The sequence below is a fragment of the Rhamphochromis longiceps genome, linkage group LG23 (assembly GCF_057381845.1).
Source record: "Rhamphochromis longiceps isolate RC_006_pf linkage group LG23, R_longiceps_female_GT1.1, whole genome shotgun sequence".
Taxonomy (NCBI): domain Eukaryota; kingdom Metazoa; phylum Chordata; class Actinopteri; order Cichliformes; family Cichlidae; genus Rhamphochromis; species Rhamphochromis longiceps.
The window spans coordinates 1,589,845-1,606,612 of NC_140578.1; the positions used below are offsets into that span (position 1 = coordinate 1,589,845).

The window sequence follows — 16,768 nt, forward strand, 5'->3', positions numbered from 1 at the left end:
GTGGTTTGTGTACTCAAATATGCAATAGGTGTTTATTGGGACTAAGAGGATAAAAGAACCTTTTAACCTTTTGTTACTTTGCTAATGTCTTTTATTTTTTGCAGAGGTGCACTTACAGTCTCCACACTGGTCAGGAATTTAACCCACTTTGACCTATCAGAGCAGAGCGCCAGCACAAAAGCGGGTTACCTTCTTCAATAGTAATATATTAGCCATGTTCAAAGGTATCGCTTTGAGGTTTCTGGGGAAAAAGTAATGAAATTTAAAATTTAATTGTGTTTTGTTTTTTTGTTGATGGTAATTTTGACTTTTGGCCACAATTTAACTCAAATATTCATATTGTGATTATGACAGAACTTAAATATCCATAAATATCCAGTGCTGCCATGATGATCTGCACAAATACTCCTATGGAGTTGCAGAGTTTGTGTGATGTCCCACTGGAACCTGCACACTTTGGTCTTCAGTGAAAATGTGGGCAACAGTCAGCAGAAGCACACCTGAGAGCGGGAGAGAGAGGCCAACTTATTGGTATTCCAGCCCAGCTTACAAGTATCCATTTTAACATGCAGCCGTGGTGATCAATATAATTTAAGCAACAGAATTGGACTTGGAGAGTTAGCTTTACCTAATTGGCCTCACTGAAAAATGAGGTTGTGTGGTTTTATTAGAGCAGGATCTTGGACCTAAGGAGAGGATGGTGCATGAGTGTGAGAAAGGGAGGGAGAGAAGGGAGGCTACTCATGTTTTGTGCACAGCGTCGCATCAATCAACCTTTGCAGCATTCTGCAATTTGCCTTGAAGTCTTTGGACTTTGCTTCAGCCGCGTAAAAGTTTGTGCATATAAGTGTTTGTATGAGGCCAGAGTCCACATGTCTCATCACTTTATACTCGGCTCATTATGGACCGGTCCAAAGGCTCTGATTTCTGAATGGGCATTCATAACCTTTTGTAAAGCTCGATTGGCTTATTTTTTTTTCTTTCTTTGAGGTAGAGAAGGAGGAGAGGTGACGAGGTGTCTTTGTATCAAGCCTGCTTGATTTGGTCTGACCAGACACGACACTGAGAGCGTCACGCTAGTTTAAACACATCTTGGCTTTGGAAGTTTGGTCATCCCTGCATGTCTTTGATGTTATCGTACACCAATTATTTCTTATTTTTGCAGGGCCGGGCTCTCCTGCACTGGGCCTGTGACAGAGGCCACAAGGAGATGGTGTCTTTATTACTACAGCACAAAGCAGAAATCAACATTCAGGCGAGTAACACTCTTCCTTTATGTATTCTAAAGAAAGTGTCTTGATAGTAAAAATCTCCTTCAAAGTCAAATGCTGCCTAAACATCACCACAGTTACTATGTGATGTGAGAATTCTACTTCACGCTCAAGTTCTGAATCTTTGTGATCATTTAATATTAGACTAGTCTTCATGCCATCATCATCATCATCACAGGAGTCGTTTTAACATTAAAGAAATGAAACCTGAGTTATTGACAATAATAAAGCTTGGTTAGCAAACGCACTGCGGGAGGTTTATTAAACAGCTCTGCAGAAACTGCAGGATGACCTCAGATCTAATGCATTTCTATGTTGACTTGTACACAACATGTGGTCATAATGTAGAGAATTTGACATTGTGTGGGATGAGGGCATGGCTACTCGTTTGTACATGGACAAGTAAACTAAAAGAAAATGGTGACATCTCCTGCATCCCCACTCCCCTCTTTCTTTTTTCTCTCCATCCTTTTCAGAAGGTCACCTTTAATTCACTTTGTGCCACAGACAAATCCCTCAGGGTTTTAGCAGACTGAGTTAGCTGGTAGCTAGCCTAGTGTTTAGGCTCCCTGAGGTTTAGTAGCATCCAGGAGGCTTTAGCTTTGGTAAGCTGGCTCAGCTGCACATCGGAGAAATTACTCCTGTTCCCCTGCACGGCGGCATGACACAGTGCAGTGCAACAGCCCGCGCTGAGGTTTTAACTGTAAGGACGAATCAATTGGAAGTAATCAGGCAAATTGTTTTACGTTGCACAACCCACATAATCAGGACATTTCACAAATGACTTTCTCTTTTGTGGTCATGCGTGGCTCTTTTGTTTCGAATGCTCGCAGGGAGGTGGTAGATTTGTGTCAAATGGCTCATAAAAGACTTAACAGCAGGATAACTGCAAAACACTTCACTGATGATTTACTGCATATCAGGATAATGACAGCAGAAGAGGATTGATGTATAGATGGAAGCTTGTTTTTTTTATAAATAAAACAGTCATGTATCCATCTTTAAAATAATACATCTAAGTGAGAAGACGCTTCAGCAGTCAAACTGGTGAAACCTCAATCTCTGCCCAGGTCGTCCTAATGGATCGGCTAAATTTGGGCACGCTGAATTTATTTCATGTTTTATTTGTTTCCTTCTTCCTCCTGAATCAAACGGAATGAAGATGGCGTTAGTGAATGACTCAAAGTGATCACATTCAGTCTTTAAAATCTACTTTGTGGAAAGATGGGTATAGAAACAAACACATATTTCAGAGGCAGGATGTTGTATCTCGGCACAATCGCAAACTCGCCTGAATTCATGTATTCAGGCCACCGGGAATGTTCCACCTGCTCGCCTCTCAGGTACTGCAGCACGTCTGTGCAGGAGGCTGAATATTAAGAAACTGGACCTCAGTGTCAGAGCTGCTGGAAGCAAATTTATGAGGTGACAAAGAGGTGGCTCAGAGAAAATATAGTCGGCTAAATCATGCCACTGTGTTGCAATGCCAAATTATCTCACTTTGTGAAGCTTACAGAATAATATGCCTCCCATTAGAACATGCTGGAACATCCTTTTGTTAGTTGGTCGTGGGCTTTACTCAGGAGGGGAGAAAGTAAGGGAATGATTTTTGTTGCACTGAGGTAATATGGAAAACGTAACAAGTAGTTTTAATGGTTCATTTTTGCTTTGTTTTGGGTGTTTTTAATACAAAAGAAATGTGAGAGGTTGTTCACGAGGGGCAACGGAGGCATGTTTGGGTTGTTTGTAGCCTATTAGTGCGCCCAGTAATCTTTCTCGACCTCTACCAACTGCCGAGCAACCAGTAAATAAAGATCAAACATGATTTATGCTTAATTTGTTGATTAAAAAAGGGGAGGGGGGCTTGGAGTTAAAAACAAAAGTATTATCATTTGCTTGGCAGAAGAGGGGAAATCGTTTGAAATTAATCAACTGATTGTTTTAGTGAATTGTTCCCAAACCCTGGTAACCTGCATTAAGGGCTCGTTTGATAGTTAATCCAGGATCAAGGCAGGGAGGGACCACAATAGGTAGCTGTCTGTGTTTGAATACACAGATCTGCCACCTGCTAACTGTAGATCAGGTTATGGTGCAGTAAAACCCGCTGCTCCTCCTCCACAGCATCCCTCGACTAATACACCCAGAGCAAGTGGAGCAAGCGAGACCAACTGGTGGCAAGACAAATGCATTTTAATAGGAGAAATTAAGACTTTAATATAAATACTAAGGTGGTAAATAAGTATTTAGCAAATTGCAGTTTAGGACTTTCATTACATCCCAACAGTGGGATAAATTGATCTAAACAGGAGAAAATTCATTGTAAATTTGTTTAACCTCCGAAGTCTTTCATGGCAGCATTTTTAATTTCTCTTTGCATTTGGGCTGAGTGGGACCTGATGAATGTAAAAACAACCACGAAGAATCAGAGTAAATCTGTGCGTTTTGATTTTTGTTTCTGAGGAAAAAGATCCACACATGAGGACATTCGCTTTAAATTTCGATAGAACAGTGGCAGCATGATGTCCTAAGTGGGTATCAGGCCCAAAATTTAGTATTTTGTTCTAGACAACCCAAAATGTGAGGTCCACATATGTGGACGCAGGTCCTTGGAGGTTAAATATAATTAGTATTACAAATACCTGAATTATGCTTTGATAAAAACGGGAATCAATCATTTTTTGTCAATTAAAGAACATATTACCAATCTGGAAAGCTAGCGGCGAGTCTGCTGACTTAACCCTTTGTGGATTAGTTGTTCAGAGACGTCCCGCCCGGTGCATTGGTCTCTAAATGTAAAATAAATAAAAAGCAAACTGTAGCCATGAGGTCTGGGATTGCAGTTCCCTCTTTTGGTCAACCAAAGTCTGCTCAAAGAACACGTGAATACCAGAAAGTCTCCATAGTCAACAATCTTGTCCCTTACTAAAATATTTTATTTCATTTGCAGATTTGATTATATGCCAACTGATTTGACTTTCTTACTCCATGGGGAGAAAGGGAAAAATGGTCCTACGTGATCTTGGTTCTAAAATTGATACTTGCCAGTTGTAGGTGTTAAAATAGTCTTTTGATGAAATTCATAACACACTTTGCTAAATAAAAGAGAATAAAAGTACTTCTACAGCTGCTGCGTATGAATACACGTTTAAACACAAACGCACAAGCTTTGTCAAAAGAAATCATTCTGAGCACAGGCTGGTTTAACATTTCAGTCAGCCGACTGGTTTGTATTTTAAAAGGTTCAACAGAAATCATCAGTAACCGTTCACTGTTTTACCACAACGCTGTTCTCTCAATAATATTACCTCATTGATTCAATTTGGTTCCTTCAGTTTTAATCTGGAAAAAATAAATCAAAGCAAGACAAACAAGTTTCAGATATTCAGTTACATTGTTCCCAATCAAGACTTTGGTAATTCTTCTTTTTGTTCACTTTGAAGTTTGGGAATTTGTCCCACACGGCCCCACGTGTGGTCATTCGCTGTCCAGATGCTGTAATCTCAAACCCACGGCTAAGCCTCATCGCCCACACACACACAGACAACTTTTGTTTTTTTAGGTGGAAATCCCAAACACTTTAATCTTCCCAGCAACCCTTTGGGTTGCTACGGAAACACATTTATAAAAGGTGTACTCAGTCGTGGAGGAGGAGTTAAGAAGGTACGGCTTAGGTCCAGACTAGCAGGAATGGTCGGGGTAGACTTTCACAATGTCGGCCTTAGACTGGGATTACTAAGAGCGTAGGTGACACAGGGAGGATTAGTTTAACAAAGAGGACAGACAGGTGACATGCAGGTGAACCCAACGGGCCCTCAATGCGCAACAGGAAGTGAGCATTAAGTTTAGGTGATGGGAGGAAAAATGCAGCCAAAGTTTTAAGCACCATGACTGCATCTCGCATTCTTTCACTTGCTTTTTGCCTGTCCCTCTGCCTCTCTTTTCCCCTCGCCTCATCACTCTCCCCTCCCACCCAGCCAATGCCACCATCCCCTTCACTCCATCCCTCTCTGCCTCCGCCTCTACTTTATATTAAAACAACATGATCCATGAGGCAGCGAGGGCGACTCGCAGCACCGCTAATTCTAATTAAACCAGCGTGGTAGCGTGGCCACGGCAGGGCCCAAGCACTCCCAGTCTATCAGTCTATCGGATAGAAATTCATAACTTAATTGAGGTCAGAGCCTTGAGCCAGCAGAACAAAAGTCTTCAGCCAGGACCAGCGAGATCAATAGTAATAAATATCTGACTGGGTGGCCTACAATTGGTGGCTGGAGTGCACACAAGTCGCATGCACGCAGCCTGCACGTGGGACCTGCAGATGTCTCGTGTGAGAGAAGTTTGGCCTTTGAGACGTTTTATTTTATTTACCTTTTATCTAACTTTTTTATATTCCAAGAACTGGGCAGAGCATGCCGCTCGTGTAAAACTGGAAAGGGCACACTGTGGCTTCAAGTCTGTATAGCTGATTTGTAATGACATGGTCTCTCCAAGGATGCATTGATTTGATATTGTAGTGAGTGGAGTGGGTGGACTTAAACTGAGGTGGATGTTAATTTATTTATTGAGGCCAAACGGTGAATTTGTCTCCATGGGACACCTCGACTTTGCTGAATGTCTGCGTAGATCAGCAAAGAACTGTAAATAATCTTTGAAGATTTTCCACATTAGCACTTTGTGCATTTGTTCTAATCTAAAGCTATTAGCATGTAGACATTAGCTTTTAGAATGTTGGCTTCTCATCTTAAGCCATTTATTCAAGAGGTGCAGGCCACACTACACTGCTCATCTCCTGTCAGTTCATAAATGCCCCAACTGGAAAAAACCAAATGTGTAGTTATGTCATGCATCTTTGTTAAGCCAGTGTAATCTTAACTAATCCACACACCCAGCTTTAATAAGCCTGTCTTAACATACAGGTGAAGGGCCCTGATGCAGATGATATTCGGGTCGTAATGTAGACGTGCTTCTGCAAATACACAAGGGTCCATTAGCCTGTAGCCAAATATTCACTCATGCTTCGGAGATCCTCAGTTATGACAGTAACCTAAAGCTTTGTCAAAAAAGTGAAAATGATAATGCAACGAAAATGAGTCAGTTATTTATTTATACACACCCACACACAATGCCAAATGTTGGCACTGCGTTGGAGTAAATCCACAGGTTGAAGGCTTCAAAACTAGTTGCAACTGATGTGTTCATTACGAGATTATTCCAGTTATTTCTTTTCTCCCCTGTACCTCCCAAAACCTACTGCATTTATCACTCATCTTTTAGTGTTCATAATTTTTCCTTCATAAATTCTCTAACATAATTTTCCGAAGCCGTCCAGTTGCCTAGATTGGAGTCTGTACCCGGTCCCTGATCTAAACTGTTTTGAATTTAAAGAGCGAATGCATTTTACGTAACCTGCAAAGTCTCACTTTTGAGGAGGTGGACCCCAGAACATCGGCCTTTTACACTTTATTCTAATAAGTTTATAGGAGTAGTGACAAAGATCTACAAAATCCAGGAAAAAGTCATTTTGCTTCTTGGTTTAATAATCCTGACTTGCTGTGGATGTGCTGCATGTTTAATTAATTTAAAAATATAAAAGGTCAAAATGGAGCATAAATAAAAATTACAGTGCTTACTGAGAAGTGCATGACTGCTTTTTCTTCACAATAGAAATATTTTTGGTTTGTGCCAATTCCCTGCTTCACAAATCAAGCGGCACATCTGAAAAACATTTAATTTGAATTTTTCACTAAAGCACATCAAACCTGCATCAATATTAAATCTCCCACTGAATTAGCAAAAACATAAACCTCCTTATGGATGTGGTGCCGCTCTACAGCAGCAGAGTCCTCTGCTGTGGTGTCGGCTGCTCGTGTGATCAAAGCGGCGAATGCGCTCACACACGCCATGGCGGGCTGATTGAAATTCTATGGTGGAGGTATTATTACACGTTTGTGTCCCTCCCCTTTCCCAGCACTGCCTCCTATAACTAATGGCTCAGTCAGCCCAGTCATAACAAATATCCAGCAATATTTGTCATAATTGTGTGCGCGCGTGTGCATGCGTTTCTGTGCATATAATTGTGCAACCTATCCTCCAGAATGTATAGGATAATTAAGAAAATGCACCAAGGTGGGAAAGGTAAGGAGAGGAAAAAATATATGGAATGAAAATGGATAACACAATAAGGTGAAGGCAGAAAGTGGGCAGAGTAAACAAAGATGCGAGATGGACACTAGTGAGGTCTGATAATGTGATGCAACACTGACCTGTTGGAGGGTTCGCCATACTGCCAATATTTGTCTTGCACATTACTGAGTGTATTGGGCTGTTTTTGGAAAAGTCGCAGTTCAGTCAGCATGATTGCTCGAGGGCACCACTATACAGTATTTTCAGTGTAGCAGAACTTCCAAGTATTTGTATTGCTGGATAAGACAAAATGGAAATGCTTAGTTGGGTTTGGGCTGCAGCACAATGATGGTATGTTTAGACTGGATGCACTGAACTTGACCTTTAATGGGACACCAGCATCCAGGTTTATCAGATCTGCTAAAGACTTCCACTGTTGCCATGGTTCTCAGCTGGAAAACGGGGGGGGGATTGCCAACTCTGGGTCAGGGACAAGTTGTTGCCCCAAGTGGAGGAGTTAAAATATCTCAGATCTTTTTTTTCCCAACAATCTGATGGGGCAGACTGGGGCTGCATCTGCAACACGGGCGTTGTACTGGTCAGCTGTAGTGAAGAAAGCTGAGTGTAAAAGCAGAGCTGTTGACTTTACTGGTCTGTCTGCATCCCTACCCTCGCCTGTGGCCTCTGTCTTAGAGAGAGGGCGGAGAGTCTGAGTAGGACGACTAGTTGGCGAGGTGTTCCAGGCACATAACACAGGGAGGAGGACTCGAGGTAAACCCGGGACACACTCTGTCCTGGGAACGCCTCTGCGGTTTCCCCCTCCCGAATGAGCTGGGGGAGGTGGCTGGGGAAAGGAAGGTCTGGGCTGCTTAGGCTGCTGCCCCCACAACCTGACCCTGGATGAGTGGATGCATTACTGCTGGGGGTTTTTCTTTCCCTATAGCCCTGATTATGAAGATATAAATATGACTCTGGGATGTTACTCAAGTGTTGTCTTTTTGTGCATAAAGTAAATCCACGATGTCCTTTTACCATAATTAACTAAACTCACACATGTTAGCCATTTTCAAGCCAGCCTGAACCGCAGCATGGCTCTGTAAAGGATGCACACAGGGCATCGTTTCCCGTCACACAGCACTTGTCATCTTAGCAGTCACGCAGTAACCTGGTGTTATAGGATACACATTTGGTACTTGCTGCACATTAGCCGGACTCGATGAAATAAAAGCTGTTGCAGTGCGCTGTTAAAAAGAGCCTATCAGACACCGACACAGTTATGAATCTATAATATGAGCACTCAGAAAAGAGCCAGCTGCTTGACAGTAATGGTCCAGCCTAAAGAGCCATTCCAGCAGGTAACGGTCCTCTTTGCCATCATCAGCTGTTGTTTCTTTCTTATTGGCCACTCACTGGGCCTTGCCTACACTCAGCTATTTGATTTCCATCGTTCTTAACCGTCCACATAAATTGTCAGGAGCATTAAAGCTGTCCTCGACTGTTGCAGACAGAGGGGGAGAGGAGAGTGAGGGAGTGAGAGCTGGATACAGACAGCGAGGGGAGGGGATGGGGTGAGGAGAGAGAATAAACAAAGTAAGTGTTTTGCCTTCCATCAGTCTCCTGCAGTACTCAGCTTTATGAGTCCCTCACTCCAAATGCCAGGCCAGAGCCCCCACTGCTTGCCCATTGATTTTCATATTACACTTTTATGTATTTATTTATTTATTTCATATATTTCTTTTTAAACATCATCGATGAGCCGCAGGAGGGCCTCTGCCGATGTTAATTCTCAGCCTCAACCCCATCTTCCTTCTCTGATGGCTTTAATGGAGGCTAAGGTGTCCCATGGGAACAAGCAAGCTTTGCGACATAGGCGGGGCGAGACGTGTGGAGGGGAAGACGTGGATGAAGAGATGGAGATTTGGTGAAAAGACTTCTTGCCTTTCTCTGTAGCAGAGAGGAAGGAAAATGACTGTTAAAGTTCTTTAATGCTGAAACTGCACATAGATCTACAGACACACTGAAACCCTTTAACTCATTTAATATCTACGGTCCCTTTTTTATGTCTTTAGGTTTAGCTGCTTGGTGTGATAGCACATATAGAAGTGACAGAGATGGGGAAACCCAGGAAGCTGAAGGACACTCGCAGAAGGTGTGAAGGGCAGGGAGTTTGGTGTTGGGGCTAATTTGACCGTGGGCGGCAGTGCTCACACACTGAATGGCAAGGTTACCTCTCCCAGCTCAGAGAGGAGACCCAGATTCAATTAAGGCTGGGCCTGGTCTGCAGATCCTTTTAACTGGGGGCCTTCCCAGTGCACATGTCAGGAAAAACGTCCACAGAAGCATCAGCAGCAAACAAAAGCAGCCACACGGCTGTGTAACGTCTTCAGCTTCACTTAATTTATGGATATTTTAATGTGAGGTAAAGACACCAAAACATTTAAGGGATCCATTGATGCTCATCTTTATATTGCTTTAAAGCATGTTTTAGTTTCTAGTTTCTGCTGTTCGTCGGTTTTTGTCGCTCATTATTCGTCACAAATCTGTTAAATTTCATTTGGATAGAACACAAACTGGTGATAAATCAAAGTATAAATATCAGCATACGTATATTCAGCTGTTAATCTGCGTAACTTTGCACTGCACGGCAGTTTTGCTTTTCCGTCTTGTTTTTGGAGCAGACCACTTATCAGAGGTTTTGCACATCAATCCCTTTATTGTGTAAAGAATCAGTCTTTGAATAGATTTGGCTTGAAGGGTAGAAGCGATGCACAGTGCCCAGGACACTGAGTGCTGATTGCATATGTGTTTTGGTAAATGGCTTTCTGCTGGTTGATATGATTTATATATTGTGCATTTAAGTTGTCCAACAAGTCCAAGGTTTTGGTGGCACAGTAGCTGCTCTAGTCTTAGATGGGACCCGCTGAAGGAGGATCAGCTTCTCAGTCTGGGCTCTTCTTTCTGATTGATGGCACCTGCTCATCATAATGCTATCTGCTGGAATCTGCATACCAATGATCCCAGCCGCCTATCGATTCACCCCTCATCTACCCCACACACACCCTGGAGACCAATACACGCGCACACATTCATCCACTCCATCTCCCTCCCCAACCACTGTCATTATAAAAGTCAGCAGCTGCTGCTGCATGCATTGATCATAAATCATAATTGCTTCATTTTTCCCTACTTGTTTAATGTTGCTGTCAGGGACAGTAGGGGGAGAAAAGGAGGAGGCGGAGAAACGGAGGAAGAAAAGCCCAAAGAAAGTTTACTGAGACGCAGAAAAATGAGATTAGAACAGAGAGCTGAAGGAGAAATGGTCTCCAATCTCTCCGCTGGCATATCGAGTCCTCTGGCCTTTAAAAGAGCAGCAGCCTGACATGTCCGCATTGGCTCAAGAATTTAAGCTGTTTCCACTTCAGACGTTTTTCCTTTTAAAACCAACTCTGCTCACATTAAAAGAACCAAACTCTGATATAGTGCTAAATGGTGTTTTGTCTTCATGACGGTTTATGTAAGTGACCAAAGGCATTGTGTGCTAATAATATGCATCAGTATTTTAGAGATGCTGTTTTATTTGTTGTTTTTTAAATATAAGATAAATGGCGCAGGGACTCGGCAGTTCCATTCGTTTCCCCGGCTGAGCTGAGTTTCCACCTCGGACATGTCCCAGATCCCCTCCTCTTAATCCTGGAGTGAAGTTTAGCTTTGGTTGAATGTTTTGCAGCATCCATTGACGAAAACAAGTTAAATCGTTTTACAGAAATGAACTCAACATCTTTGACCGTCCCCTTCTCTGCAGATAAACGGAGCTACAGACTTTTATTTGTTCCCTTTTTGACTTTGAGTTGTTTTGACAATCCTGTGCTGATATTTTTAGGAGTGGCTGGTACTTTATGACAGACATGGAAGAATAAAATGTATCTGATTTTTTTCTTCTTCTTCTTTCCCCACTTTTGAGCACTTTTGGAATAGTTACACTATTTTTGATCTTTTTAAAAGTATGACTACATGCTGCATCTCTGTATTTCCTTAATTCACTCCTCCTCTCATCAATCTTGCTTCACATCATTTGTGTGTTAGAAATGATAGATTGGTGTGACTGAAATTCACCAAAATTGCAAGTGTACTGATAGATCAATCCCTACCCATGCGGCTCCTAAACGCATTGCTCCACCCCATTAGGGTGATGCACTACACAGTGCTGGAGCTCTCCTGCTGCCATTGTGCAAGCAGCTGCTTTATTGAGCACTCTGCTGACATACAGCCCAGCGTTTCTGCATCGCAAGGGGAAACTTTGGATGACATGTAGAAGCAGAGGTTTGGTGCAACATGCCTTCATAATGGGATGGGAACTTGGGTGCACGAGTGAGGTGGGAGGGGGGCGTGCTAGCTGCAGGTATTGTGGGGGGGAAGGAGTGTCTCTTCCTGGCTGCTTCCAAAGCAAATGGAAGACAATCCAATTTCCTGTGATTCCATCAAGCCTCCGTCCTGGATCCGGGAGCATTAGGGAACGCTGAGAGGACAGGCCGCTGACCCCCTCACATGAACATGCAAGAGGCATGTAGGCTGCACACGTGCGCTGGCGTGCTCATCTGTATTGTTAGGTTTGTTGGCCTGTGTTTTATCAGTCACATATTTTCACTTACGAGCGCACACGCGTCCTTTTATGCTGCCGAACAACAAACTGCAGATTAGCGCTGGAGGCAGATTAGAGCTTAAAGCCGTTACACTTTAATTATAACTGTATTTATGTGCGGCGTGGTCTTTCACTTGGCCCTGGCTGTAAACATCTGCCGCTCTCCCACTGTGCTCAGTCTTTGTCTGTGTTGTGAACTAAAGGGGAAATTGGTTGCAGCATTATCTTATTTACACAAAATGCCGAGAAGATTAAAACGTGACCCTCTTGCTGTTAGACGTATGCGCGCATATATAAATGCAGCTATTTTGCTACAGGTCTGCCTGCTCTTCTCCAGACTGTCAGGCTGACACGTTTTCTGCAGTACATCACAGGTTGTGATTTGACTCTCAGTCAGACAGCATTGTTGTCTTGGGTTAACCGCTGCACGCTTTCCACGCTGGTGGCGATTTGCATCTGTTCTCTGTGATCCACCCAGAGGGAATAGAAAGCTCTAATCCAATCAGCAGGTCCCTGAAGTGCTGCCCCTGAGAGATGGAGAGAAACACAACAATAGGATCACTCTGCACTGGTTTCAGCAGGAGAAGGCAGACGGGAAAGGGAAGGAAGGGAAATGAGGGATTGTAGAGGAGAGGGATTAAGTCTGAAGAAGAGACGAGAGGAACGAACGGGGGCGAGGCGAGGATGATGGGTGAAGTAAGGAAATGAAATGAGGGAGGTGTGGCTTGGTGTGACAGGAGGTAACAAAACAGGAAAGACTAATGAATAATTTTACAATAGTTTGGAACTTTTGTGACTGCAGTGACATGTGAGCTACAAGAGCCTCCTTAGTTTTAATCTTCTTTGAAATGATTCCACTTGGTTCAACTGCTGCTCTTGTTCTAAGGCCACAGTTTATTACCACGGAGGTGCAAAAGCAGGCTGGAGCAGTGATTTTAAAAACTGAATCTCCTGGTGATGGTGCCTGTCAGAACTGTCTTTTATATCTACAGACACGCAAGGACGCAGTTTCCCCATCGCTGTCCTCAGTCTAACACTTCATACAAGATATCATATCGCTGCCGCTGAGCCTTTCACCACAAGGATCATCTGTTCAAAGAGCGTACACTCAGATCACACAGATGTTGAGGTCACAAACTCGTGTATCAGATATGATGCACTTGATGTTATAGGTTAAACACGGTCACTTACAGATGAGATGGATATAAATTTATTTATTTTTTTAAATGCATGTTTCTGGCTCATCTTTTAAAGGTTTATTTGGTTGGGGCTGAGTAACAAAGTAGCCATGAAAGGGTGAAATGCAATGAATGTAAATGTAGCCAAAGTCCAGTGTTAATAGACCTTGACCTGTTAAAATCCATACTATGGATGAAGGTGCTGGGACATCTACACTTTATACCTGCAGGAGCGGCTTTGGTGTGGAAACGTGTCACGGAGCTCCTAGCAAATAGTTTTTGTGCATCATTTGAGTTCTTTTTGTTTTAAATGTGTGCACTTTGTGTCTGAGCGGCTGTGGTTCCTAAATGCAGTTAGTTGGTTGTGACATTTCGTACCTCCCAGATATTCACAAACTAACTTGAATATAAGGGGAGTGCTACACTTAAATTCAGCGAGCTCTTTAGAATAAACCGAATGTTTAAAGGCTGCACGGTGAGTTGCTTTTTGTTTAAATACACCTGTGGCAAAATGACAGAACACCTAAACTCCAGTGTTAACGGCTCCGGCCTGTGTCTTGTCCATATAGTTTGATTTGTATGAGCTTTGACTTATTAATTAACACTTCAAACAAGCCACACAATAGTCTGCGAATTATAAAAAATAATTTCCAAATTAGCATCAACGTGAGTGAGAAATGTTCCCTTTCTTCCACTCAGACTTTGTAAATCCAGTATTGATGCATCGTTTTCGTAATGGTCACATAAACATTACAACTAAGGTTGGAAACCTGCTGTCAGCTGAGACGCCCACTGAAAACATCCAGATGAACAGATTCAACCTTTCGGTGATGGGTTTGGATTCGGGTTGATGCTGGATGGGCAGCTATGATTGAAGGGGGTGATGGCTCCCCTTTAATCTGAGCTTTAGGTTTCAGGTTAACCAGAGCTGGAAACGACCTGCAAGCTGAAAGTTTAGATTTTTCAGGTCACATGTTTCTCAAATCAATATCTCATCGTCTTAGAATTCCCCTTTGGTCCAGGCAAACATAAACACGGCACCCTTTGTCCACAAAAAATGTTTAATTTGTATTCAATCAGGTGCGAGTTTCCCTCTTGAAGTCTGGACAAAGTGACAGCTCACAACTTACTCACAGCAACTGCTGGCATTATTTCTGTGTTAAGTGGATATTGTTTGAATGTGCACTCAGTGAAGTCTTGTTTTTGCTGTGTCACAGGTCCTTTGAATTAAACACTTGTTTTTGGCTTTTTACAGGACGATGAAGGACAGACGGCGTTGCATTATGGTAAGAAAGCATCGTGAACACTTTCCTCGCTGTAAAGCTTTTTGTGCCTATTTTTCAAATTGGCTCATCTCATTCCACATTTATTCTGCACAGACATCATGTTGTCTGCGTGCGCACTCTCACTTTATTTACAGCAGCTTGTTTTTTTTGTGCGCACGCCTTCTTTGACTATATTTTGTTTCAAATTGATCATCTTTGAGTCCTGCTCCTCCCGCTCTATCCTTTCTATTCCTCACTTATTTTCTGCTGTTTTCCACAAAGTTTGTCATTCCTTCCTTTTTGCTCCTGCGTGTGTGTGTTTGTGTGTAATAATCACTAGACCTCCCAGAGGAAATCAGCAGTGGTCCTTAGACTCCCCTGACCCCCTCGTGCCCCAACACACATGTCCCTGAGGGGCGTTTCCCATGTCCTCTGAGCCTCTGTGTGCATGTGGCTGCACCATCTGTCCCTGTGCTTGGTGGCGTTGGAGTGGGCATGCTGGATTACCCACTGGAGATCTGCACACACACCCGCACTCACCAGAAGAAGTCCTGAGGATGGGGCATAAAAAGATGACTAATAAACATAAGCGATGAACTCCAAGAGACAAATAGCAGAGAATGAAAATTCATTCCCACCTCTCTTTGCACAGGGCCACACTGGCTGGCAAGTGATTAATTGAGGGTTTACTGCTCACCATAAATTGTTCTCCTCCTCTACGGCTCCCCCGAGGGCCAGCCACTTTTTACAGCTCAAGGCCCAGGCGAGAGACGCGCCGCACGCGCACACACAAGGCTGGCTAAATAAAATACTGTTTAGAGTAACAAGAGGAGGGCTGCAAGTGTGGCTGGGGGGGAGAAACAGTCAAGCTTTGTTACTCTGTTTTAGCTGGAAGATTAGTGATTCTTGTGGCTTTGCACACCTCATACATTCATTCATAGCTGCAGCTTGAGCATGCACACAGCCTTGCTCTCGCACTCGCGTGCATTCCGATGTAACATCGCATCCCGTGCGTGCACACTCCCACCGGCCACCTCTGAGCTGGAGGTTAAAAGGCCTTGCTGTCAATCACTGCGGCTGCTGACATCAGCGAACATGGCACAGCAGAGTCTGCTCTTTAAAAGCAGCGAGCGGGAGGGAGTGTCAGAGGGGCAAGAGGTAGATCGGGAATGAAGGAGCCCTCTAACTGGGTTAAGAAAGTGCATGCTCCCCCCCGCCCCTCTCCACTCTGCACTGGGAGGGGAAAGACCCTTTTAGTGGGGTACAAATTGTCAATGGGGCAGAAATGAAGTGTTTGAAGGAAGCTCAGGTCCAAGCCAGTGTCAGTGCTGGGCCTGCAGATTAGCTTTTCATTAACTGCAGCACTTTACATACTGTATTAACCCACAGTGTGGAGACGGAATGAGGCACATTCACTCTAACCTGCCACATCGTAACAGTGGTTCATTGTTTCATTAACCATTTAAAACTAAATGAAACGCAACCACATTAACTCTGTTTGGTTAAAACTCATTTATTAATAAAATGTTGCTAAAGCTGCAGTCTCAGTGACAACATGGAGGTAAACAGTTTCATTTGTCCAGGTGTATCAACTCGAACCAAAGTGTTTAGTTTATTCATCCATTCATACGAGGACTCGAGTTTCTGTAACGCCTGTCTTGGCAATCGATCCAACAGCTTTCACTAAACACACGTGAACCTCATGGGGGTAAAAACTCAAGGATGCTCACACTGATGTGATAGATAATTGGTTTTCTATGCATTTGTTCTCGGGAGACGGAATATTGATTTAAAATATCGTACATTTCATGTTGTTCTTTCGGTTTCCAATGTGACTTTGTTTTGTTTTTGTAGCTTCGGCGTGTGAATTTGTTGAAATTGTGGATCTGCTGCTGAAATCTGGAGCTGACCCAACTATCACAGACCAGGAAGGTTGTCTTCCTGAGGAGGTCACTGATTCCCGTGCGATCTCCCTTCTCCTGCGTGGGTACACTACTTCGAAAGGCTGAGTCGGCCTTGCATCCCACCACCCTGTTATTCCAATCTCCTAGTCTCCTCCCTGCTCCCCTCTTTTGCCCAGCCTTCCCATAATCCTTCATTCATCCCTGCAGAGACTTCTTTCCCCCTTTTCAGCCCTAACAGTCTGTAGACCTGGACTGCAGACGGGTTTTGTTTTCTATTTTGTCTTTTTTTTTTTTTTTTTTTTTTTTTCCCTCTCCCCCACCCAAATTGTTGAGGTGACTTTGATTTCATTGGTTTAGCTCTTTTTGAGCTGCGGTTGTAAACATTAGT

General features: G+C 43.3%; 1 protein-coding gene across 1 annotated transcript in view; it reads left to right on the plus strand.

Moving 5' to 3' along the window:
• Window positions 1-16,768, plus strand: part of acbd6 (acyl-CoA binding domain containing 6) — a 29,708-nt gene extending 12,940 nt beyond the window's left edge. The window contains exons 6-8 of the mRNA XM_085398519.1: window positions 1,166-1,255; window positions 14,467-14,497; window positions 16,331-16,768. Of these exons, the coding sequence (XP_085254645.1) occupies window positions 1,166-1,255; window positions 14,467-14,497; window positions 16,331-16,485 (276 nt within the window). The 3' untranslated portion in view covers window positions 16,486-16,768. The remainder of the gene's footprint in view (window positions 1-1,165; window positions 1,256-14,466; window positions 14,498-16,330) is intronic.